Source organism: Amblyraja radiata, chromosome 14, assembly GCF_010909765.2.
Source record: "Amblyraja radiata isolate CabotCenter1 chromosome 14, sAmbRad1.1.pri, whole genome shotgun sequence".
Classification (NCBI taxonomy): domain Eukaryota; kingdom Metazoa; phylum Chordata; class Chondrichthyes; order Rajiformes; family Rajidae; genus Amblyraja; species Amblyraja radiata.
The window spans coordinates 47,774,981-47,801,303 of NC_045969.1; the positions used below are offsets into that span (position 1 = coordinate 47,774,981).

A 26,323-nucleotide genomic window follows, 5' to 3' on the forward strand; every position below is an offset into this window, starting at 1 on the left:
ATATCTATCTTTAGCTTGATAATCACCTGTATAAAATGTATTCTGCTTGGATTCAACTTATAGGAGGGTTTGGAAGCCTTGCTGTTATAAATAGCTATTTAAAGGAAGGAGTCATTGAAGATGGCCACGTTCTCCATGATCAGTTGTTTTTAGATACGTTAAATATAATTATGGGATGGAGAAATCACGAAGAAGAAATCTTTTTATTTGACAGGTAAGATGGATTTTCTAAGATTTTACCTCACCCCCCCCCCCACCCATACACTGCAAAGAATGAGCCAAGGAGAAATCCATTGGAAATTAGCAAAACAACTGAACGGGCCGTTTAGAACAGATGAAAAAAACCTTTTCACCCAGAGAGTTGTGAATTAGTGAATTCTCTGCCTCAGAAGGCAGTGGAGGTTGATTCACTGGATGCATTCAAAAGAGAGTTAGATAGAGCTTTTAGGGCTCGCGGAATCAAGGGATATGGGGGGAATGCAGGAACGGGGTACTGATTGTGGTGATCAGCCATGATCACATTGAATGGTGGTGCTGGCTCGAAGGGCTGAAGGGCCTACTCCTGCACCTTGTTTCTATCACCTCATTATCATCACAGCATATTCCTGCAGTTTTGAATAAAGATTTAAATTAGAAACATCCTCGTTTCTCATTCTAAATGTTACTCTATTTGATTTGTTCTCCTAAAATAAAACTGAGAAACAGAGGGAACCTTTACAGTTACACAGATAAAATGCTTCTTTACCTAGCAGTTGAAAAGCTTAAGTGGTGTTCAATCCAAATCATTGCCTTGTGTACTTCATGCTTATTGACTATAGTTAAATATTGATAGGAATTATCTCCCTGCCCACCATCGTAAAGAAAATGGGCAAGAAATTATGGAATTGTTTATAAATTTAATAAAGTTTTTAACAGATTGATTTTTTTTGTTTATAACTACTGTAGTGGCCTGGACGCGGTCAGAAAAAGGCTACGTTCAAAAGTTCTTTAATGATGGTTATGGCATCCACTCACAACGTGTTCCACTGAAGGGATGAAAAACTCCCAGAAAACCCCTGAGCAGGAACCGGAAGTCTGTGGGCAGTCCCTCGTTCATGTCCCTCAAGTGCCGAGGGGGATGACCCATGGAGTGGCCTAATATCCAGGGAGCTCCACACTACCATCGTTTAATTTCCAATGATAATTACTTTGAAGAGTGTGCCGTTACTAATATTTTGATAAATGTGTGATATAATAATTTTCAAGTGATTCTGTGGTTGAATACAGCAGAAACTTTTGACACCTTTTTAACATCACTGCTTTCTCTCCAGCACTTTAAAAAATCCACAACCTCATTTGCTTGGAATCAACGTGGAAATTCTTCGCTTTCTGAGATTGTTGATCAAGTATTTACCAACTTTACTAACAAATGAACAGTGGGATTTCATCATGTGTTCCATTATGATGTGGTTGGAGGTGAGGTTTAGAATAATAGCACTGCTTCTCAAAAAAGAAAATTGTGATATTGTGGCCCTTTAATTGGACGAATTACAAAGTACGGTACATGGCTTGTTACAAAATGCTAATTAAAAATTATATTGCAAATATATGGAACATGTACTTGTTCTTTAATGTTGTTGTAACTTAAAGGAAACAGAAACATTACTAGATTGCAGCGTAGGAATAACTGACGTTCTCAGCTTTCTCTGTTTAGTAATTGGCCAGTAGCAACTAGCATTGTGATTAATTTGTAATTAATTTATTAGCTAAGTATGTTAACATACAAGGAATTTGATTTGCCAACAGTCATATAAAAAAGCAACAAGATACAAAACCACATAAAAATTATACATAGACTTAAACAGCTACCACAACAGCGTGTGCGAATCCCCTGTTGAACAAGCATAACCAGAGACCCACAGCCATCAGTGCCCGGCCACACACACACTCCTTCACCGTGATGTGACCAGAGTTGTACCGACCACTGTCACTCTCTCTGTAGTCCCTGTCCGCCCCAACAGTCGGAACGGCGTCCACACTCGCACTGGACTCTGGGATGTCCTCATGGAGCTATGTTCCCGCAAACATTGAGATCACTGCACGCACAGCACTCCCTCCGTCCTCACCAGTGCAAGCAGCACGTCCATCTTGTTTTTTCGGTGACCTCACATTCCCCACTGTGATGGAAGGCAAATAATTTATACCTTCTTTCCTCCTTTTCTCCCTCGGTCGGGGCAATCGAAATTTCCTTCCGCAGTCGAGGCGATCAAAGCTCCCGCATCAGGGCAGTCGAAGCTCCTGCGATCGGGGCAGTCGAAGCTCCTGAGGTTGGAGCTCCCGCAGTCGATCCCAAACAAAGGGACCGCCAGCTCCACGATGATAAAGCCGCAGTGCAGACGGAGATACGATGAAGAAGTCGCATCTCCGTCGAGGAAAGAGATAAAAAAGGTTTCCTCCAACCCCCCCTCCACCCACCCCCACATAATACATCTGCACATACTGAAGTTAAAGATAGCTAGCTGCTGTCTGATTTTGTTTTTCTTGCTGCCACAAACGGTGCGTGGAGACTTTTTTTCAAAGCTTAATTTAGCACACGCCTAGATCGCTTCTGGAAGGGTTCCTTGGTAATCTGGATTTTAAAAAAATCATGTCAATTCTGAAGTTTAGTGAATAGCTAAACATTGTTTGTTTGTCACTAAACGGAAAATCTGAGCAAGAGTTTGAACAGACAATGCTTTTAAGTAATATTGGAAATGGAAAAGTAGCTGCTTATTGATCATCTGAGCTGCTAATTTTTATTAGAACAAATACACAATCAGTTTTGGAGACCGAAAAAACTGCAGATGCTGGAATCTTGAGCAGATGAACTCTGAGTCGGGCAGCATCTGTTGAAGGAATGGACAGGTTCTATCAGTCTGAAGAAGGCTTCTGGCCTGAAGCATCATCTATCCACCCCCCCCCCCCCCCCCCCCCCCCCACAGATGCTGCCTGACCTGCTGAGTTTCTCCAGCACTTTGTTGTTTAGTTTAGAGATCCAACACAGAAACAGGCCCTTTGGCCCACCGAGTCCTGACCGACCAGCGACCCCTGCACATTAACACTATCCTACACACACTAGGGACAATTTACACATGCACAAAGTCAGTTAACCTGCATACCTGTACGTCTTTGAAGTGTGGGAGGAAACCGAAGATCTCTGAGAGAACCCACGCAGGTCACGGGGAGAACATACAAACTCCGCACAGACAGTACCCATAGTCAGGATCGAACCCGGGTCTCCGGCGCTGCAAGCGCTGTAAGGCAGCAACTCTACCGCAGCGTCACCGTGCCACCCTCGCTGCACCACCATGCTGCCCTTAGTCTTTTATATATGATTGGTTTTGTTTTGAGGATTATGTAACTTCCCTTGGGAACATGGGTTCTTATTTCAACATATCATAAATTATCCTCCTTTCGGGATGTCAAGCAAGCAGTGAAAGTACAACATTATGGATACAATTCACCTAACTTTCTCTTCCTTTGGAAACATCTGACACTTTATCTTTCAAACTAAGGACTGATCAGAGTTGAGGGGATATTGAAATTGAAGATCGAAATCGCAGTATCTTGTTTTGTATCTCAGAGATTGTGATTAAACATTTGCTGCTCGGTATGATTGTCCAAAATAGCATTTTGCACTCTTTCTTCCCCAACTAGAGTTTGTTATGTAATTTCATTTATGTTGCTGCACCCATCATATTGAGATCAAATTAAATAGAAAGACAAAAAAAATCTGGTTAGATAGTTAATCTGGTTAGACACATCTACATTATGTCTAGCTCCCTATGCTCATGCATTTTAATACAAAAAGCACGTGAAAATGTGAATATAATGAAAATGAATGCAGCTAAAAGGAAAAGTTCTATGAGTCATGCAGGCCAGATTGTGGCCGTCATTGTTTGTATTAAGGATGCATTTTAGAAGCTGGGCAGCAGATGGGTCTTTATTACCAAAATTACAAATGATATTTTTTTAATATGTTAGCTATGATTTTCTTTTATGGGATTTAATCAAAAAAATTATAATTGAAAAGCTGGAATTATATTTGATTTACAATGGCTATTTAATTAATATTCAGTGGTATGTAGTGTTTCAAATAAAATATACTTTCAGTTGTGATGTTTTTTTTGGTTTCCCCTCTGTCATTTCCTGTATTCAATGTACTACATTTATGCCTGTATTTCATTAACTTTTCTAGATGCTTTGGCTATATTTTTTAATCGATTAGAATAACAGTTTACGTCCTGTACTAATTTATTTTAATTATCCTCTTTATTTCAGGCATTTAGTAATACTGCATCATTTGATTCCAAGGCCCTGATGCTGCATTTTGTTTGCCAATGTTGTGGCATGCTGTCAGACCTTAGCTACATGTTTCAGACTTTAACACCAGAAATGAGTAAAACTCTTCCTACTAATCTTCAGAACGAATGGAACAACTTCTTTGTAGAAGGCGTCTACAGCCAGCTGTTACCGCTGTTTTTAAAAATTGCAGGTAATTACGCATTCTCACACTTGTAACCTTCAGGTACAAGAATAAAAATGCCTTAGTGAGATATTGTGAATATTGGAAGTTGATTTTTAGACTTTTTCCGAGTTAATTCCTTCCCGCGTGCTTTCAGAATAAATGTATGTTGTTGGTATGGAGTATCATGCTAGGCATGAAAGTATTGATTTCTCATTGTTCCGTGCAAAAAGACTATGCCCAGGTGCAGAGGCAATTTTTTTCCGCCCATTTTTGAATTAAGCTCAAAAGTTCAAAATATCTCAAGGACATTTTTTTCCAATTGTAAAGAAAGTGTGAAAGAATTTTGCATGTCAGCTTAATGTTTCCAATAGAAAATTGATATCTTCAGCTGTTCTCTTGGTTGGTCATACTCTTATTTCTGAATAGGGCTTCCAACAGTTCCAAACGGTGCAGGATTTCTCAATGGGAAACCTATGCTCAAAATGTACGATCATGCAGCTTGGTAGGAGGAATAAAGACGTAGACTGATTTCTCAATGGGGGGAGGATTCAGAAATCAGAGCTGCAAAGGAACTTAGGAGTGCTGGTGCAGGATTCCCAGAAGGTTGAGTAAGCGGTAAGGAAGGCAAATGCAATGTTAGCATTCACTTCAAGGGGACTAGAATATAAAAGCAAGGATGTAATGGTGAGGCTTTATCAGGTAAGGCTACATTTGGAATATTGAGAGCAATTTTGAGCGTCATATCGGAGGAAGGATGTGAGGCTTTGGAGAAGGTCTAGAGGAGGTTTATGACAATGATCCCGGGGATGATTTGGTTAGCGTCATAGGAGTGTTTGAAGGCTCTGGGCCTGTACTTACTCACTGGACTTTAGAAGGATGAGAAGGGGATCTCATTGAAATCTGTCGGATAATGGGAGGCCTAGATAGAATGGATGTGGAAAGGATGTTTCTAGTAACGGGAGAGTCTCGAACCAGAGGGCACAGCCTCAGAATAAAAGGATGTACCTTCAATATGGGCATGAGGAGGAATTTCTTTAGCCAGAATGGCCTAATTCTGCTCCTATGTCTTATGGTCTTATTGGTAAATGCAAAGATGGCAAGGTTAGTGAACCTTAGATAACAAAGAATATTGAAGATTTGATCAGGAAAGAAAAGAAAGTGTATAGTTGATGTAAGCAACTGGAATCAGGAGTCTCATGAGGAATATCAAGTAAGAATAAAAGTAGGAGAGCAAAAATGGGCCATGAAATATCCTTGACAAATAAGATTAAGGAAAATCCCAAGACATTCTATAAGAACAAGAGGGTATCGAGGGAAACAAGTGGGTCCCATTCAGGATTATTGGTAATTATGCGTTGAACCGGGAAACATGCGTGAGACCCTAAATGAATATCTCATCTGTACTCACCAAGTAAGAGGACATGGAGGACAATGAGTTCAGGGACAGGCATGTAGATAATCTGTATTGGAGGGATTTGTGTGTTTAATCTGCAACTTGAATCTTGCTTTTACATAGGTCTCTTAATTACAACTAAGATTAGGAAAGTGCACAAAGGAAATCTCTTGATGAGTTTCTCAAACAAGTTAGTTTCTTCAGGCCTGAAGTGAGAAGCACTCTGAGAAGCCCCAGAGTGTGTCACTGACACAAAACACCTCCAGCATTTTATACCATTCGTGTTACATGTGGATTTTATATATTTCTAATAATTCACCAGTAACCTACTTTGTAGTCTTTAATCCTTGTTTTTATTTCTGCTGGAGTTGCCTCTTGCTCGGTAAATTGGTGTCATAAAGTGACTCTTCTTATGTCATGATCAATGTAATTGCCCTTAACCTGATTTACAAACACTATACTTATCTTTGCTCCAGTTAGCTATGCGTAGCAATCTAAATATTTCCCTAATCTGATTACTACCTCTCATGGCATTACCATTCAGTTATCTTCACTAAGATGGCGTTCTTTCCTTTCATACTTCTTCAGTGTGCAAAACCATTGGGTTAACTATATTACAAACTTCCTAAATTTTCTTATAATTTCCAGAAATTACTACATCATCTGGAACAGGTCAGTTTCAAGATGGGAGAGGTGTTAGATGTCATTGGACATGTATGTGTTGACAAGTCCTCAGGGCTAGATGAGATCAATCACTGGTTGTTATGGCAAGCAAAGGAGGAGAATCCTGTGGCCCTACGCAGATTTTTGCAGTGAAATGCCAGAACACTGAGGGTAAATAATGTTTTTTTTAATTTAAGAAACGAAGCAGGGATAAACCAAGTAACTGGTGATCCTTGCATCAGTGATAGGCCAATTACCGGAGAAAATCCAAAAAGATGGAATATATGAAGAAAGACACATTTAGGAATCCTGTCTCATCAATTCGTTGTTTGATGAATAATGGGTAGTGATGCTCAGAGTACAGGAGGAAGATTGATAATCTGATTGTACAGTACCAGAACAACACTCTTTTGCTCAACATCAGTAGGCCCAAGGAGCTGATTGTTGACTTTTAGAAGAGGCAAACTGAGGATCCACGAACATGTCTTGATCAACGGTTTGGCGGTGGAGAGAGTCAACAATTTCAAGATCTTGGGCCTTCATATCTCTGAAATCTGTACTGAAATCAGGGGGATTTTTCTGGTTGGCTGCCAGAGACTAGTGGTGTTCTGTAGGGATTGGTGTTGGGTCTGCCTGATTTCACACTGTATATTAATCATTTGGATGATGGAATTGGTGGCTTGTGGCGCGTTTGCAGATGATACAAAGAAAGATGGAGGGACAGGTCGTGTAGAAGAAGCAGGGAGTCTGCAGAAGGACCTGGACAGGTTGGGAAGGTGGTAAAGAAGGGGTAGATGGAATATAGCGTAGCAAAGTATGTGGTCCTGCATTTTGGTAGGAATAAAAGTGTAGACTATTTTTCAAATGGGGAGAGAATTCGGAACTCAGAGGTGCAAAGAAACTTGGAAGTGCTGGTGCAGGATTCCCAAAAGGTAAATTTGCAGGTTGAATCGGTAGTGATAAAGGCAAATGCAATGTTAGCATTCATTTGGAGAAGATTTGAATATAAAAGCAGGGATGTAATGCTGAGACTTTATAGGGCACTGCACTGGTCAGACCCCATTTAGAGTATTATGAGCAGTTATCGGCTGAGGCATGTGCTGGCATTGGAGAGGGTCCAGGGAAGATTTGTGAGAATGATCCTGGGGATGGTCGGGGTAATGGATGATGAGTATTTAACAGCTCTAGGCCTGCACTCACTGGAGTTTAGAAGGATGTGAGATCTCATTGAAACTTACAAAATAATGAAAGGCCTGGATAGAGTGGATGTGCAGAGGATGTCCCCAGTAGTGGGAATGTCTAGGACCAGAGGGCGCAGCCTTAGAAAGGAGATGAGGAGGAATTTCTTGAACCTGCGGAATTCTTTGCGAAGACCACTGTGGAGGCCGTCTTTGCTCATTTTTAAAGCGGAAATTGATGGGTTCTTGATTAGTAAGGGTGTCAATGGTTATGGGTATGGCAGGAGAATGGGGTAAGAGGGAAAGATAGATAAGCCATGATTGAAAGGCAGAGTAGACTCAATGGGCCAAATGGCCTAATTCTGCTCCTATGACTTACAAAGTTTTCTCATACCTTCTGTCATTTCATCTCTGGCCTTTGGTTGGCACAGTCACGTAGTAGTTGAGTTGCTGCCTTACAGCGCCAAATACCCAGGTTCGATCCTAACTACGTGTACTGTTTGTATGGAGTTTGTACATTCTCCCTGTAAATTCTCTTGTGCTCTGGTTTCCTCACACATTGCAAAGATGTGTGGGTTTATAGGTTAGACAATAGACAATAGGTGCAGGAGTAGGCCATTTGTGATCATGGCTGATCATCCCCAATCAGTACCCCGTTCCTGCCTTCTCCCCATATCCCCTAACTCCGCTATTATTAAGAGCCCGATCTAGCTCTCTCTTGAAAGCATCCGGAGAACCTGCCTCCACTGCCCTCTGAGGCAGAGAATTCCACAGATTGTGAGAAAAAGTTAATTGGCTTCTGTAAATTGTCCCTTGTTTGTAGGTAGAACTAGTGTACAGGTCATCATTGATTGGTGGGCCGACGGGCCTGTTTCCACACTGTGCGTCTAAAACTAAAAACTTTGTCCAACCATCTGCTTTTCAAAAGCCCACGCTGACCTGTATCCAACTATTACTTGCCAGGCTTTGTCTTGCCCCTCCTTTTCCCCCAGCTTTCTTCCCCCCTCCCAATCAGTCTGAAGAAGAATTCTGAACCAGAACTTCACCTACCCATGTTCTCGGGAGATGCCGAGTTACTCCAGCACTTTGTCTTTTATTGTAAACCAGCGTTTGCAGTTACTCATTTCTACCTTACAATTTGTGGAGTAAATTGTAAATGATTTTAAAAACAATAAATTGGTGATTATTGTTTGTGTATGCCACGACCAAACTGCTAAAAAATGCAAATACAAATAATATGTATGTTTAGAAGCGGATGCGTAATATGGCTTCCAGTGCTTTATGCTTCTTATTAAGAAGAAACAGAAAAACTGCAAAATATATCATCATACAAACTAAACAATGATGAGCAATTTTTAAAAAATAATTCTCCTGTTCATGAATTAAACATGGCCAAATCTGTAGTTTTCATTCTGCACAGATGCTGCCTTACATGCTGAACATTTCCAGTTTTATTATGTGTTTTAAGTAGGGACTGCAGATGCTGGAAAATCAAAGGTACACAAAAAAGCTGGAGAAACTCAGCGGGTGCAGCAGCATCCATGGAGCGAAGGAAATAGGCAACGTTTTGGGCCGATAACCCTGAAGAACGGTTTCAGCCCGAAACTTTGCCTATTTCCTTTGCTCCATGGATGCTGCTGCACCCGCTGAGTTTCTCCAGCTTTTTTGTGTACCTCCAGTTTTATTATGTTGTATTTCAATTAACAAGGTAAACCTTCCCAGAATATATGTTTTTTTTTGTTTTCTTTTACAGCTGAATACAAAGGAATTATTCTTCGTCCAACCTCAGTACATCTTTTAACAGCATTAGGTGAAGCTTCTGCACTTATTCCGTTGAAGCAGCTGATGAATCACAATCTGCCAGCTAAATTTGTTGCTGGGCAAAAGTCCAATTTATCTGATAAACTTCAGTCAGCTATGAATACGTTGGCTCCATTACTACTATCCAGGGTTAGGCCTGTGCAAATCACAGCCTATCATATGTTATACAAGTAAGAAAATAAACAAGATTAAATATAGGAATTATGTAAGATTTCTATCTTTATGGCTTGTAATGCATTGGTGTAGGTTGAGTGCTTTGTGTAAAAAAAAATATACTACTAATCTTGTAGGTCACCATGATAGAAAGTGAATGAGCTTTAATGAGCTGGAAAATAATCCAGACCATGCCAAGAAATGGGCTGTTTTTTAAAATATTTATTTATAGCCATCTTTTCTGTAACCTGGATGCTGTGTTAAACCAAGGTCCTGTCTGCCAACTCAGCTAGACTGAGAAAATCGGTCAGAATACTTGCTGGGTGTGATGTTGCCGAAGAACATTTCTGCTAATGTTGGCACATTAATTAAAAGCAAGTAATTCCAAAAAGCTGAGACATGCGTATAGCATTCAAACACGTACAATAGATTGATTACAGACATACTGGGCAGAAGCATCTATTCAACTAATGGCTACAAATTATGGCTAAGTCTGCATGACCTCATCAACCATAGTTATTTTCTATCTACTTTTCTTTGATGAGATCACCCTCTGTCAGCCACACTAAGAATTAATTTTGACTAATCTCTGGGGATGTGTGTAACTTTGTATTGAGATACCAGTTTGATGTGCACAATAATTAATTTCATGGATGAACTGTCTGCTTACATTTCAATAGGAAATAAAACTCATTTGTAAAATAAATTTGGCCACGTAAAAATGTTGCAGTGTTTGGCATGGTAAATCCATCAATTTGGAAATTACTGTAAACTAGATGATGCATTTCAGCAATGCAGCCTCCTTAATCAAAAGTAAAATTGCAATTGACCAACTTGTTTCTGATCATTAAACTTTAGGTTAATGCCAGAACTGCCTGCTTTTGATAATGAACATCTGAAATCTGACGATGACAATGGGAATGATGAAGAGCATGGTTTGTAAGTAATGATCTAAAAATATTTGTATAAACTTTTTACAGATATTTTTTTGACCTAGATGTCATTCATTTTTATAGATTTTGCAGATAAACAAAGAAACAACTTAATCTCCTGTTACCGCAGTGTATCAAATAGTTCCAGCTCACCTTAGAGCTACTTTGAATTGCTTCAAACTTTACTCATGACATAATTACTGTTGGTGTTTTCATCGACAATGTAATTGCATTTCCTCAAGTGTGTACACATATATATTGTAATATGTAATAATCTTCTTTATTTGACGTTTACTTATTTGGGGTGTTTTACAATGGTATATATAAATTGATCTTGAGTTACTTTTTGTTTGATAAAACATATATGACATTTATGTGTAAATAGACTGAATATATGACAATTTATAAAGTAGAATCCTAATATATTACTACTTCTTAATTTTCTTGTGGAAGTTTTTAACCCTGGATTAGTGCAGAATTTGTTATAGATGTCATATGTAACAGATGTGATAAGTTTGTTGTATTAATCATTTTACATCAGTTTCCTCAAGAGTTTCCTTTTTTGCCTTTAGATCGCCACCTGCAGCACTCATGTCAGTAATTAGTGCTCAGGAGAAAGTGTTAGAGAATATGTTCAGTAACATTCCAGTTGGAGAGTACACGGATATTGAGCCACTGAGTGAAGCTTATTATTGTATCCTGGGGTACTTGCTTGGATGGAAATTGCTACTCATATTTTTCAAGGCATCACCATCTGAGGTACACATGTGTCCTTTGTGCAAGTTATACTGAATTTGTTTGATAAACATATTAGTACTGTGTATTATAAATCATATGATTTCCCTTTGTTGTTGCCGACTAATCTATGTGTTCCCATCTTTTTCTGTGTTAATGTCATATTTCCAGAATTTGCTGGGCCTTTTGCTTAATTGAGTCATACAGCATGGGATCAGGCCCTTCGTCCCAACTTGCCCATACCAACCAAGATCCCCCATCTATATTAGTCTCACTTCCCCACGTTTGGTTCATATCCCTCTAACCTTGCCTATCCATCTACCTGTACAAATGTAATGCTGAGACTCTATAAGGCACTGGTCAGGCAGCATTTGGAGTACTGTGAGCAAATTTGGGCCCTATATCTGAGGAAGGATAGTCTGGCTCTGCAGAGGGTCTAGAGGAGGTTTACAAGAATGATTCCAGGAATGAGTGGGTTAGCATATGATGAGCATTTGACAACACTGGGCCTCTACTCACTGGAGTTTAGAAGGTTGAGGGGAGCCCTCATTGAAATTTACAGAATAAAGAGAGGCATTGATAGAGTGGATGTGGAAAGGATGTTTCCACTGGTGGAAGAGTCTAGGACCAGAGGTCATAGCCTCAGAATTAAAGGGCGCTCTTTTAGAAAGGAGGTGAGGAGGAACTTCTGTAGTCAGAGGGTAGTTAATCTATGGAACTCATTGCCACAGAGGATTGTGGAGGGCAAGTCAGTGGATATTTTTAAGGCAGAGATAGATAGTTCTTGATTAGAACGGGTGTCAAGGGTCATGGGGAGAAGGCAGGAAAATGGTATTAGGAGGTAGAGATCAGCCATGATTGAATGGCAGAATAGACTCGATGGGCCAAATGGCCTAATTCCACTATAACGTGAACTTGGTCCTATTAAATCTATCCCCTCTCACCTTAAATGTATTTACTCTAGGTTTTGATTCCCCAATTCTGGGTAATAGACTCCGTACATCTACCCTATCTATTCCCCTCATGATGTTATACACCTCTATAAGATCACCCCTCAAGTCTGCCTGCCTAACCTCTTCCATTAGCTCAGGCTCTCAATTCCTGGTAACAACCTCGTAAATCTTCACCGCATCTTTCCAGCTTAACAATATCCTTCCTATAGCAGGCTGTCAAAAACTGAACACTCTAAATGTGGCCTCACCAATGTCTTGTACAACTGCAACACAATATCCCAACTTCTATACTCAATATCCTGACTGACGATGGCCAATGTGCTGAAAGCCTTCTAGACCACCGTATCTACCTGTGACACCACTTTCAAGGAACTATGTACCTGAACTCCTTGATCTCTCTGCTCTACAACACTCCCCGGAGCTCTAACATTCACTGTTGAGATCCTGCCCTGGATTCCATACAATCTAGAAGAGTCACACCATGCCATGATCACCATTGAAAATTTCATGAAGATAGCATGTGTTCATCCAACTGTTATTATATTTTCATGAATGATTGAAACAGCCGAAGGCTTCCTGTCTGAAAGTAAAATACAGACACTTCCTGACTTAGAGGGTTACGGTTCATAAAACATCATGTAAGTTGGAATTGCCTGACAACTATATATAGATACAAAGGATTGCAGGTGCTGGTTAATACACAAAACAACACAGTGCTGGGGTAACTCAGCAGGTAAGACGGCAACTCTGGAGAACATGGATAGGTTTATGTTTTGGATCAAGACCCTTCTTCAAACTGAATCATTCAGGAAACAGGACCACCTATTGTGAATCAGTTTGAAGAAGGGTCCTGACCCAAAATGTACCCATGATCTCCAAAGATGCTGCCTAACCTGCTGAGTTTCTCCAATATTTGTGTAGATTCACCTTAAAACTAGACACTGATGCTGTTGGTTGGCAAGCATTTCTTGACCAGTTGCCGTTGACACGGCTGTTGGTGTGGCTCGCGTTGTAGCGGGGCTGGGTGACAATTTTATATTTATGAAGTGGGCTGAATGCCCGGACCATTCTCCAGTTGCTAAATTTGTTTCTCACTTTTATTAAATTCTTGGATCATGGCAAAACCCGCCTGCCCCGCCCGCCACTCTAAACCTGCTGAGTCCTGACCTAATGACTGCAAAGCATCCAAATTCCTCTTCGTTGCGAGCCTGGGCTTGGCTGAACTTGCCCGATTCTGCATCCAGTTTCAATTTAAAATTTCCCTTCAAAATATAGTTGCCAAGGAGAAGGTTTCAGGAAGAATCAATGGTTTCTCCATTTAGAATACTCTGAAATGATTGTATAAACATGGCTGCAATACAGGTCATTCAGGAAACAGGACCACCTATTGTGAATTGTTTATGTAAGTGTGAGTTTACTTAAGTCGCCTATTACATAAGTCGGGAAGTGTCTGTACTTGGGAGAAGTGAAGTGCGTTTTTATAAAGCAAGATGATGAATAAGGCATGCAAATTCTGAGAGAATAACCTATTGTTGTGTTTTCCAGTTACGGGCCATATATGCACCATATCTTCGTGATAGTAAATGCTTACACAAATTATTACAACATTTGTTCAGACTGATGCCGGAAAATCCAACTCTTCCTGGACAGTGTACTGATTCTGCTAGCAAAGGCCAGAGGACATTATTCACTGAAAAGCGTACAATTTTTCTTCAAGGTACAAATGAACCTAGAAAATATTTAAATCACTTAATCAGCATGAACCTTGAATCAGAGGCATTGAGATTATTTTATGATTTAAAAATTTACAAAGTATTTGTCCCCAGTGAGTTAATTAACTAATTCTTAAATTGTTAACGATCAATTAATAATTCTTGACGATAAAGAGCAGTTAACAAAATTCATGGATTTATTTTTTGTATGATCAGGAAATTAGATGAAAATTGCATTTATTCATCTGTTAGCATGGCCACATGTTTAATCTTTTATGTATAAGATCTCATGGGAATTATTAAAATAGAGGAATCAATTTTACCAGTATATAAATTGAACTCTAGTTATTTTGATATTTTACTTTCAAGACTGTTTTATTAGAATATTCTTGTTTTTCTGATAGCTAAAAGCTTTACATACAGAGACTGTTTTAATAGAATATTCTTGTTTTTCTGATAGAGATAAAAGCTTTACATACAGAGATTCCCAGGTTGGCTTGTGTCGTATATTATAGTGTATTGGAAGACTTACCTGCCACAGTTCGACTTTGGTGGAATAATCAAGACAAGCGTGTATCCAGTACAGTGGATAAATACACCAGCAAATACGTCAGCAACATTCTTTCTTCACAGGAAATTGCAGCTGTGCAAACCAGTACACAAATATTCAAGAGCATGGTGGTTGGTGATCATATTTGTACTCAAAATGTTGTCCTGCTGTATGAAAATTTGTGGTGTTTGCTTTCCTTAACTGAAATCGTTACACAAAATATTGGTTGCCAAAGGCAGATCAATGTTCCAGGATTTCAGTGTCTCAGTTGGAGAGGATTTGCAAAAGAGATAGAGCATTAGAGTCATGGAATCATACAGCACAGAAACGTGCACTGTGGCCCACCTTGTCCATGTCAACCCATCTATGCTAGTCCCATCTGCCAGCATTTGGCCCATATCCCTCTAAACCTTTCCTATCCATGTATACCTGTCCAAATGTTTTTTTAAATGTTGCGGTAATACCTGCCTAGTACCATTTTGATGGGGATTATATGATAGGCCTCCTAATAGCAGGTGGAAGATAGAGGAACATTTATGTAGATAGATTATGGAGAGACAAGAAACAGTTAGACAAGTACATGGTTAGGACAGGCTTGGAGGGATATGGACCAAGTGCAGGCAGGTGGCACTAGTGTAGCTTGGACATTTTGGCCAGTGTGGGCAAGTTGGGCCGAAGGGCCCGTTTCCACACTGTGTCACTCTATGACTATGCAGATACAGGAATCTAAAGTGCTGTTATAACTCAGTGCGTCAGGCAGCATTTTGTGACAGGTAACATTTCAGATCAGGATCATGCAAGGATCCAACAGGGTTGTCATAGTGGGTGATTTCAACTTCCCCAGTATGAACTGGGACTTCCCAATTGCTATATTTTCATAACTCGTTCAGATGCTCTGTATTCAATCAACAATGCACATTGTGGTATGATACAATGACCTTGAATCTTTAAATCAAGTAGCTTTGTGCTGCAATTTGCACTAATCATTGTTGACTAGACCTCCGAATGTGTCGTGAAGAGAAAAGTAACAGTCCTCAGTAAAACTTTTGTATTGGATAGACAGTGGATGCATTGTGCAAATAAACCATTACAGCCTATCTATCTTCATTGAACAAAATCTACGGTTAGCTTATAGCAGTAGCATTGATATCAAAGTTCTAACCTAGAAAGAAAAGGATACAGGGATAAGGGTGAATTTTGGGAGAGGCATTTTTACAATGGTTTCAAAATATGTATGGAAAAATTGTGTTTATTAGACTGCTGCGGTATAAAATTCTGAACATTTAATTTATTAGCAATGTATAATATTTAATGTATTTGGCTTCTTGGTTTCTTTTAGGTGAAAGCTCGCCCTGTCGCCCGAGAAGTACTTGCTATCTATTCTGTGGATGACATATTCATAGAGCTTGTTATTCAGTTACCAACAAACTATCCTCTTGGATCAATTACTGTTGAAAGTGGAAAGCGAGTTGGCGTGGCTGTTCAACAATGGCGTAACTGGATGCTGCAGCTGAACACGTTCCTCAATCTTCAGGTAGTATTTGACCGCATTCTTCATTTAATTAGCTAAGTTTATGAATTACTAACGTGTAGATTTAACAATTTAACTTCACTGTAAATTGTCACATACAGTTCATGGTCATATGCACAAGTATGGTTAGTTTACAGGTACAATGAAAAACTTGCTTGTAAAAACATCACAGCCCCATAGACTTAAATAACACAACATGTAAATAATACAAGATTAAAAAAATAACTGCAAAACAAAATTAGAAAACAATTCCATAGTAGTGAAAAAGGTGGTCTGTAGTGTTTTGTCATTCCATACATCAACTTTATTTTTGGTGAAGCACCCTCATTTCTTTGATTTAACAGTCAAATGAGATTCTACACTGTAACTAGAAAAAGAGACTTTTATATTTACTTTGGGCCTAATTTGCATATCATATATGGAAAGCAGCACTATAGTGATTCCTTGCATGCAACTAGTCTGCTTACCTTCTTCAGAATGCTAATCGAGTAGAAGAGCTGGCACACCGTTATAAAGCAAATCAAGATATTGCCAAGACCACATTTGCAAGTGCAGTTCAGGTTGCCCTGCTGTAGGAAGGATGTCATTAAGTTGGAAAAATGGGGGGAAAAAACAGGATGGGACCTTTTTCTCTGTAGTGTAGGAGCTAAGGGGTGACCTTCCAGAGACATATAAAATTATGAGATGCATAAATTAGATGAATGGTGAATAAGATAAGATGAAAGATGTCCCATTCTCATGGTTGAGAACTCCAGAATGAGAGGGTGTAGATTTAAGATGAGTGGGGTGGGGGTTGGGGGTGTAATTAAAAGAGACCTGGGGGAATTTCTTCACACATGATGGTGGGTATATGAATCAACTACCTGAGGAAGTTGTAGAACCTGGTACATTTTTAGTGTGTGAGAGAAATTAAGACGAAAATAAAGCTGATCCTTGCTATTATTATTTCTGTAGACGAAGAGTGTGCCACTACTTGCTGTCACAGTTCAAAGACAAAGTTTATTATTTAGGCAGTAAATCATATGTTTATCTCTGCAACCTTAACTTAATTACTGTCAAATAAAATAACTATTTGTCAATGAAACGCCAAGGTAGCTTAAATATAATGTGAGGATTGACAAAAAAGAGATTCCATAATCCCCTACATAACGATGGTTATGTTATTCTTTAACCATGTTACCATCTTGGTTAAAAAAATCCTTGATGCCTTGTGGAGACTAAAAAGTGGGCTAAAGCTATCTGCAGATTAAATCATTAATATCATGTTCTGACCTTGATTTGTACATATGATAAAATACATCTTTTAATCAGTAAACCACTACTTTTTCCAAGCTTTTATTTTGTTTCCCACTTTTTGTTTAGTTTAGTTTAGAGATACAGCGTGGAAACATGCCCTTCGGCCCAGCGATCCCCGCACACCAATAAATAACCTTTGAACCTTTGAACATTAACATTATCCTACTAGGGACAATTTACACATACACCAAGCCAATTAACCTGCAAACCTGTATTTCTTTGGAGTGTGGGAGGAAACCGAAGACCTCTGAGACAACCCACGCAGTCACAGGGAGAACGTACAAACTCTGTACAGACAGCACCCGTAGTCGGGATCGAACCCGGGTCTCCGGCGTTGTAAGGCAGCAACTCTACCGCTGCACCACTTCATAGTGATTGTTTTTGTTTGTCCCTTCCCATCCACGATTTCCATTCCACAGTTGATTGAAAACTAATTTTATTGTTGGACACCCCTAGCTTCACTAGGATTGCAGTTTGAATATTTAGGATTTGAACCATTATTTGACTTCAGTAAGCACCAAAGACTAGTTGCACTTGAATTACCTAGAGTAATATAATTGTGGATGTTGCAGCTATAAAAGCATGTAAAACCATGATACCAAATATTTTTTTGTACCAGAGTATAAATCAAGCATGTATTAAATCTAATAAAACTAAAACTAAATATTGCCATTTCTGAAAATCTGAAAGACAAACAGAAAAAGAAACCTTTGGCAAATCTGTCATTACTTGTCAGGAATCAGAGTACATGTTTCAGGTCAATGACAAATAGGTTACCAGTCTACAGATGCTGCTGACCTTCTAAGTATTTCCACTCTTTTCTGCATTTCTCTTCATTTATTTTACCTTTGTTAATTGCGAGACTAACTGCTCTGCGTACAAAGATGACGCAACAACATCATATAATTTAGTTATTTAAATATGTTTTCATACATAAATCAATGTCAGCCAATGGGCATAATTATTTATATTCATTGTTACTATGTATGTTGCTCTTTCTTGTTCTTTCTTGTAAATGATTTAAAATGTTGAAAACTATTTGAAATTCTGGATCATTGGTTAACTTTTACTTTGTGATTTTATATACAGAATGGCAGTATCATGGAAGGCCTTGCATTGTGGAAAACTAATGTTGATAAACGATTTGAAGGAATTGAGGAATGTATGATCTGCTTTTCAGTGATTCATGGTTCTAATTATTCACTTCCAAGGAAAGCCTGCAGAACCTGCAAGAAAAAATTCCACTCGGCCTGCTTGGTAAGCAATTTAAACACAATAAAATTAAAAGAATTGTTGAACAATTTTGACAACTATAATGCATAAATAGATCCATTTTGAGAACTGTTAATTCCATATTAATATCATGAAGGCAAGCCTTTATTTATAACTACATTGTAATCTGGTTGGTAATCTTTCATCTCTTATTATTGAGTATTCACAGTATAATTACTGTGAATACTCAATAATAAGAGATGAAAGTTTACCAACAAGATTACAATGTAGTTTTAGATGACATAATACTTAATCACATTAATAAGGAAACTATTTGTAGTGTTTTACCTTAAATTATTGCAATAAATTACTGTAAAGTACTTATAAGATCATTTTTTCATTTTAGTGCAGTTATAGATGCTTTATGTAAAGGGTTGAGTTACCATTTGCATTACAAACATCATTACTTCCATTTACTTTTTTCTGTCCTATTCGGCTTCTTGAAGACAAAAGCCTTGCTTTTACCTCCCCCACTTTTTTTTGTGATGAGGTGCAATCAGAGTAACGCTCCAATTATCCACTATCTAATTGGGCATCTAGTTCATCCAGTTGGTGTTTCCCATATTGCCTTTAAACTTTTTGGGACCCTGCTTTCAGTACTCCATTTAAACCGATCAATTTTACCTGGCTCAGTAATTAGCAGGTTGAAAGCCTGGGCAATCAAGATTGCATTGGTCACATTGAAGCAATTCAATTTTTTGTCATGTGTAATCAAAGTGAGAAATTCTAATAATCATCTGACACTGGAAGGTAAGTTAAATGTATCAGTTTTAAATAGATTTTATTCAGTAAAAATGCGCATTTGTAAACTGATTCGGGAAGTTACTGATTATCCAGGTAGAAGCTAAAAAACTCTTCTATTTATTTTATTGGATAACTATTGAATATTAACCAAGATTTTAAATTGTAATTTCAATTCGTATCTTTTCTATCATAATACTGTTGTCCCTGACTAATTAATTGAAAATAAATCTTTTTATTCTTGTTATAAAAATGTCTACTTTTAGGCTTTAGAATTCTACAGTTTTTCATTGCATTTTCCAATGATCGTTTAAATTTACTTTGGCTTTTGCCTTTTCAACCTACTATTTTCTTTTTCAATAGATTTATCTTCAGTTTTGTTTTCAAATGCTTGTTTCCCATAAGAACATAAAACAATAATAGATGTGGACCTTTCCATTCCTGATAACGTCTCAACATTCTGCGTCTGTTCCCAGAGCTGCCAAGTTTTGTCAGAGCATTTCAGTATTCTTGTACCTGAAAATCCGTATTTTGCTGAGGAAATCAGTATTTTTATGCAGTGCATTTTGCTGATTTTTTTTTTTAATGTGCGGTCATACCCATGTAAGAGTTCAAGAATGCATAACTTTGCTACCAATTGACATGTCTTCTACGCACCTTACTTGACAGTGCATTCATTGCCATCTCTTTGTATACTGCTGTTTGAACGGCTGCTTCCTGCTTTTAGCACCAGATGATGATGTAGAAGCCATTTTGGAAGCCCCCCTCTCCCCCCTTCCTCTCTTAGCCCCCCTCCCTCCCCCTCTCTCCCTCCCTTCCTTCCCTTCTCCTTTTTTTTCTCCCTCCCTCTCTTATTCCCTCCCTCCTTCTCCCCTCTCCCTCCCTGAATAGTCTGTGACCCATAGCAGCAAGATGAAACAGAAAGTCGGGCCGATTTAAAAAAAATCCGTATTTAACAAAGCAAGATCGTACATCCGTATTCTTATCACATTTCCGTACAAAATACGGAAAATCCGTACTACTTAGCAGCTCTGTGTTCCATTGTGATCAAAGAGTTTTATCTAAAAGCTATCTTCCTTGTTTAAATTGATGAGTAATAATCATTATTATTGCTGGTCCATCCTGCTCCAATAAATACTACGATTAGAAAATATTTTCAGTAAGGAATACTATAATAAATGAATCGTTGTATTTCACTTATTTCTGTTCTTAAGGTTAAAATTTTCAATGAACAATATCTACCTGACTAAAAAACTAAAGCAAAGATAAATGAGCAAATACTCACATATACCTTTCTTCTAAGCATCTACTAACTAAAGCTGCAGTATATGGAAAACATTATGATTAAACATTACGTGCTATTGAAAGGACTATGTATATGCAAAGAGCAAATATCTATTCAGAGCCATTTTTCAATTTCCACGGTGTGGTGACTTTTTTCGATATGTTCTGTGTGAATAATTGTGTTGCTACAACTTCCTGTCACTCTTTGGTCTGGTTATTTTTAATAATTAAAGTTAAAGTGAAGACGGTGAGAATGGTGTACTCATCAAGCAAAAACGTTAATTCTGAAAGAGGACTGAGTGAATCACTGGCAGCTTATGCTGGATTTTTATATTTTCCCCAACTAGGAATCTGTTTTCTAACTTTTATATGTTTTATAATTACAGTACAGATGGTTTACTTCCAGCAACAAATCTACATGCCCACTATGTCGAGAGACGTTCTTTTGAGGCGTTATGACTTATATTGCGTGATTGCAATGGCCTTGTGGACCTCAAGAAAATTGCATCATGAAGCCGAAGATGTCAGTTGATGGCTTTATGACAAGTCAGAAAATGACGGTTTATGAATATCGCAACAGGAACAGAATATTTTCTGGTCTGGCTCTAATCTGTAATATTGAAATATTTGCATCAGAGTTTTAATAAAGGCATCAGTAATTTTCCACAATTAAATCAATATATTGTATTATGAAGGCAGTATATTGGATAAATATATTTATCCCCATTGTTCCATTGCATTCTCTAATTTACCTCCGTTGTTGACTAGCATTCACACTTTCAATGGTTCTTTTGTGGATCCATTAAAGGAAAATGCATGAGTTGATACAGGATAACTTCCTACAGTGTAATCCTCACATATTGTGGGGCATTCTAGATTTCTACACAAGAATCGATGATCCAAGTTGCAAAAAAATAACAAAGCTTGTTGAATTTAAAATTAATATTGTAAATTTCCTTGGAAAAAACAAAATAGTCTATGTAAGGAAGCTAGTTCATTCTTAAAATTTAAAATAACATAACACTAGTGTCCATGAGTTATACTCACACCTGGGAATTTTGTTTTACATTAAGTGTCTTTCCAACCTCATTCAGTAAACACCTATAAACAGTGTTTTTAAGATAATGATGCCCATAATTTTCTAATCTTGATCAGCATTGTAAAACTCACAGCCTTTTCTCCCCCTGTGGATTAAATACCAAAAATATGAATGGGAATGTGCTCCACCGCAAAAAAACTGTCTGGATAAGACAGACCATTTCAGTTTTTTAAGGTTAGAGTTAAAAGTCCACTCTTACTGCCTTTAAAAGATTTGCATTACATCTAACAGAATTGCATGTGTTAAGCTATCAAATGTTGAAAGCTCGGGTAACATTTTAAGGTGTTAATTCCTTGGGACAGCAATCGGATTTAAAGAGCAAATATTGAAGTTATATAGTAATTTTCACACATTGACCATTACAAAACTTGTAATTATGTTGCATATTAAACCTTGTGTGGTAACCAGTTTGTACAAAGACTATTTGATGTTATGAATAAATAACCATTTAATTTTATTTGTTGCAAGCAATTGAGAGACAAAATACTGATTTTTTTATTTTTGTTTATTTGTTCTGAACAAGTAAAGACATAAATAGGAATAAATAACAACAAAATCGAAATAGTCAAACAATTGGACATTCCAGGCAATATTTGCAAAGCAATGAAAAGCATAAAGCAAAATTTAAATGTCCAACACTTTTTCTTTACAAGCTCGAAAAGGAGTGAGAAGAAGAATAACTTATTTAATCTCACCCCTTCTCCCTAAACCCTTCTTCCATATTTAATAATTAATTAATTAATCATAATGATACCCCAGACAATTTTTAGAGATGCATACAGACATATATATACATACAACTGATATACACATACAAGTAATATGTATGAAGTAATCAAAAAACATAAATAAATAATAAATAAACATTAACCCCTGTTTGTCACCATCCCCTTCATCACTGTACCTTGTGAAAAAAAGTTTTTTGTATGTCATTTTGAACTGGTTCATGTTTGGACATTGCTTTAACTCCACATTCAAACTGTTCCACAATCCTACTCCACAGACCGAAATACAAAAAGTTTTTCTGGTCTTTGTACCTTAAAATTAAATTAAAATTAAATATTCTTCTTAAATTATAACCCCCCACTCGCTCATTGAATAACTTTTGTATATTTCCAGGTAAGTTTTTATTTTTGGTCCTAAACATTATCTGTGCTGTTTTAAATGCAACCAAATCTTCTAATTTTAATAATTTTGACTAAGAATAATGGATTAGTGTGACCCAGATACCTGACATTTTGTAAATAATACGTATTGCTCTTTTTTGCAGAATAGTTAATGAATGTAGCGAACTTTTATAGTTATTGCCCCAGACTTCTGCACAGTAATTTAAATAGGGTAAGATTAGTGAACAGTAGAGAATGCGGAGTGATTTGTGATCCAGAACCTGCTTAACTTTGTGTAATACAGAAATGCTTTTTGACAGTTTGGATTGTACATGTTTAATGTGTGATTTCCAGCTGATTCTATCATCCATTATAACCCCAAGAAATTTATTTTCATGAACTCGTTCAATTTCAACCCCATTTATCTTTATATTTGCTTGTGTATTTGTTCTGCAATTACCAAATAACATTATTTTGGTTTTGCTCAAGTTTAATGATATTTTGTTCCTGTCAAACCATGTTTTCAGTTTGCCCATTTCTTTTGTTATTTTGTCCATTAGTTGTTTCTGATCAAAACATTTGGAGAATTAACATCTCCATTTCTAAGAAAAATCAATAGATTAACTTTAACCAACAAAGAAGGATAGAACTCTGGGTCTATGATTTATGATTCAGGTCACAAGAAAATATATATATGGTGTCACCCTGATACAAGCAATCCCAACCACATACACGTTAATGTATTTTGTTCCATTTAAACAAAATTATAATCCTAAATCTGTTCAAAAGTCAATGCTATATATTTGCAAAATATTTTGAAAAATCCAGCAAATAAACCAAATTTGCTGCTCACTGTTGATTAAAAAATACAATCCTCCCATTTCACAGGAACTGGAAAAACAATTCTGTAATAAAGTCTTGAATGTTGTAATAGACTGAAGGTGTAAATTACATCATGTGGGTCAGCCAAATCTAAGCTAATTTACAAAATGAGGAAAAGTAGTTACCAGTAATTTGTCAATCTATTTAAAACATTTCAATGATTCTGAAATTTAAAAAAACTACTGGAAAAAATCAAAGAATTTAAGAATAAAATTTAATGTTTAAATAGTTTTGGGAATAAATGATTTAACACAATTTTTTAAATTATTAATCTATGTATATTACCACATTCATAGCAGAGTCTTTCATTTGCTGTACAGGTAGCTGGTAAATCAATGGATCAGATTCCCTTTGTGTTTCCTCAGGGAATGAAGCAAATCTTCATGGTGTGTTTGCAGATAAGTATTGGGAATTAGCCCAAACTTTATACCTTAGGAAATATCTTAATGAATGTAGTACTGAAGCACACATCTTTGTCCTACTATGAATCACTGTTAGCAACTTGCTTATATATTCATAAACATATGTATTTGACATATATATTCTGTATATTCATGAACAGAAAGCCTAGTTTATCTGCTGTTCTCAGTGTGGACTTCGATATATCGCGAGACTGGGCGATTGTTTCGCTGAACACTTGGGCTCAGCACCTTTGCGATCTCCCGGTTGCCAAACACGTTAACCAGGGCTGCCAACTCTCACGCTTTGAGCGTGAGAGTCACGCATTTCAACCAATTCTCACGCTGATGACAGAATTCTCACGCTGTCTTCAGTCCTTGTACAGCAAATATCCTATAGCGGAGCTATAGGGCTGCACAGTTTGTCTCTTTGCACCACATGCCAGTGATCTGCACGGTCTGGGGAAGCGCATCGGTCCCGGGCAGCGGGTGTCAGCGCCTCTGTGTGCCGGCTGCGAGCGCTGCGCTGCCGGCCGCCTCTGCAGCCTCCCTCCCTCCTACTCATGTGGCAGCGCCAGCGCCGCCAATCCACGCTGCGCCGTGCCCACCAGACTTCCCATTGGGCGTCCGGGAGAGAGAGGGAGGGGGAGGAAAGAGGGAGGGAGCGGGAAGGAAAGGTGTGTGTCTCCTTGTGCATGTCTGTGTGTGTGCGCGTGTGTCTTCCTTTGTGTATGTGTCTCCCTGTGTGTGTGCATGTTTCCCAGTGTGTGTGTCTGTCTCCCTGTCTATGTGTGTCTGTCTCCCTGTGTGTGTCTCGTCACTTCCGGGCTGCCAACTCTCACTCTTTGAGCGTGAGAGTCACGCATTTCAGCCAATTCTCACGCTGATGACAATTCGCACGCTGTCTTCAGTCCCTGCACAGTTTGTCTCTTTGCGTCACATCTGAGCAATCTGGGGAAGCGCGGCGGTTGACGGCTGTGAGTGACGTCGCATTTCTTCTCTGCTTTTCTTTCTTGGTTGGATGTGCAGCCACCGACAACATGAAGCAGCTGGAGATAGAACTAACCAGGTGAATCGGTTGTAAAACATGGGGGGGACCACAATGAGGCCAAACATCTAGGACAGGGTTCGGCAATCTACGGCACACGGGCTGAATCCGGCCCTTAACCCGAAAAAACACCTCTTTTTTTTTCAATTCGTTTTCGCAGGGTCGGGGCAGGCGAGCCGACCTGAGAACTGCAGCCAGTCCCTGGGACGTGAGCTGATCTGGGACGGCAGCCAGTCCCGGGGCAAGCAGAATGCCAACTTGATCATTATGGACAAATTGGGCCAGCCATGTACATGTTGTATAACTGACTCTTTCTGTCCCGGGTTACCTCCACTGTCAGAGTGAGGCCAAAGGTAAATTGGAGATACAGCACCTGATATTTCGCTTGGGCAGCTTACACCCAGCAGTATGAATATTGATTTCTCTAATTTTAAGTACCCCTTGCATTCCCTCTGTCCCTCCCCCATACCTTTCATTGTTTTCTTTGTACCTCCTCTCTGATTGGGTCTGAAAAAGGGTCTCGACCCAAAACGTCATCTATTTTCCGGAGATGCTGCCTGACCCGCTGAGTTACTCCAACATTTTGTGTTTATCTTGAGCCTGGTTTACAATTTAGCTGCTGCTACTCTAAAAGATCCTGGTTTATAAAGATAAAAATTAGATGTGCCCTGGCAGAATATGCACCTATCTATGAAGTCCACGCTATCACATGCCTTTTCAAAGTTTCGGCTTCTTGTGCCTGATCTGCCATTTACTAAGATAATGTATAAACCTTTCCCTGACCGCATCCTGCTGCACAAGCTCCTTATTTCTTGATTTCCGTTATAGCTAAGAAATCTATCACCTGCTGTCTTGTCAGGTGTAGTGAAAGTACATACTGTTAACAAAAGTGAAATGTTATTACACAAACACAGGGTAAGGAAACATTCTAAACCAGCAAAGCAAAATCTTGTCCAAAATAAATTAATACATTGAAATATCAAATGCAAAATTCTACTTGAAATAATGTTATTTTTGATTACATTCATTTTCTTTGTTTATATATTTCACTATTTTCTCTCTTTTTAAAACACCGGGGCTCTTCTGACCT

At 38.3% G+C, this 26,323-nt stretch overlaps 1 protein-coding gene across 1 annotated transcript in view; it reads left to right on the plus strand.

The window, feature by feature from the left end:
• ltn1 (listerin E3 ubiquitin protein ligase 1) overlaps nt 1-22,256 on the plus strand; it is a 93,320-nt gene extending 71,064 nt beyond the window's left edge. The window contains exons 20-30 of the mRNA XM_033033261.1: nt 64-214; nt 1,311-1,455; nt 4,300-4,513; nt 9,474-9,711; nt 10,553-10,633; nt 11,199-11,385; nt 13,860-14,031; nt 14,487-14,707; nt 15,916-16,110; nt 18,493-18,660; nt 21,087-22,256. Coding sequence (XP_032889152.1) covers nt 64-214; nt 1,311-1,455; nt 4,300-4,513; nt 9,474-9,711; nt 10,553-10,633; nt 11,199-11,385; nt 13,860-14,031; nt 14,487-14,707; nt 15,916-16,110; nt 18,493-18,660; nt 21,087-21,149 — 1,835 coding nt within the window. The 3' untranslated portion in view covers nt 21,150-22,256. The remainder of the gene's footprint in view (nt 1-63; nt 215-1,310; nt 1,456-4,299; nt 4,514-9,473; nt 9,712-10,552; nt 10,634-11,198; nt 11,386-13,859; nt 14,032-14,486; nt 14,708-15,915; nt 16,111-18,492; nt 18,661-21,086) is intronic.
• Nucleotides 22,257-26,323: the final 4,067 nt, after the last annotated feature.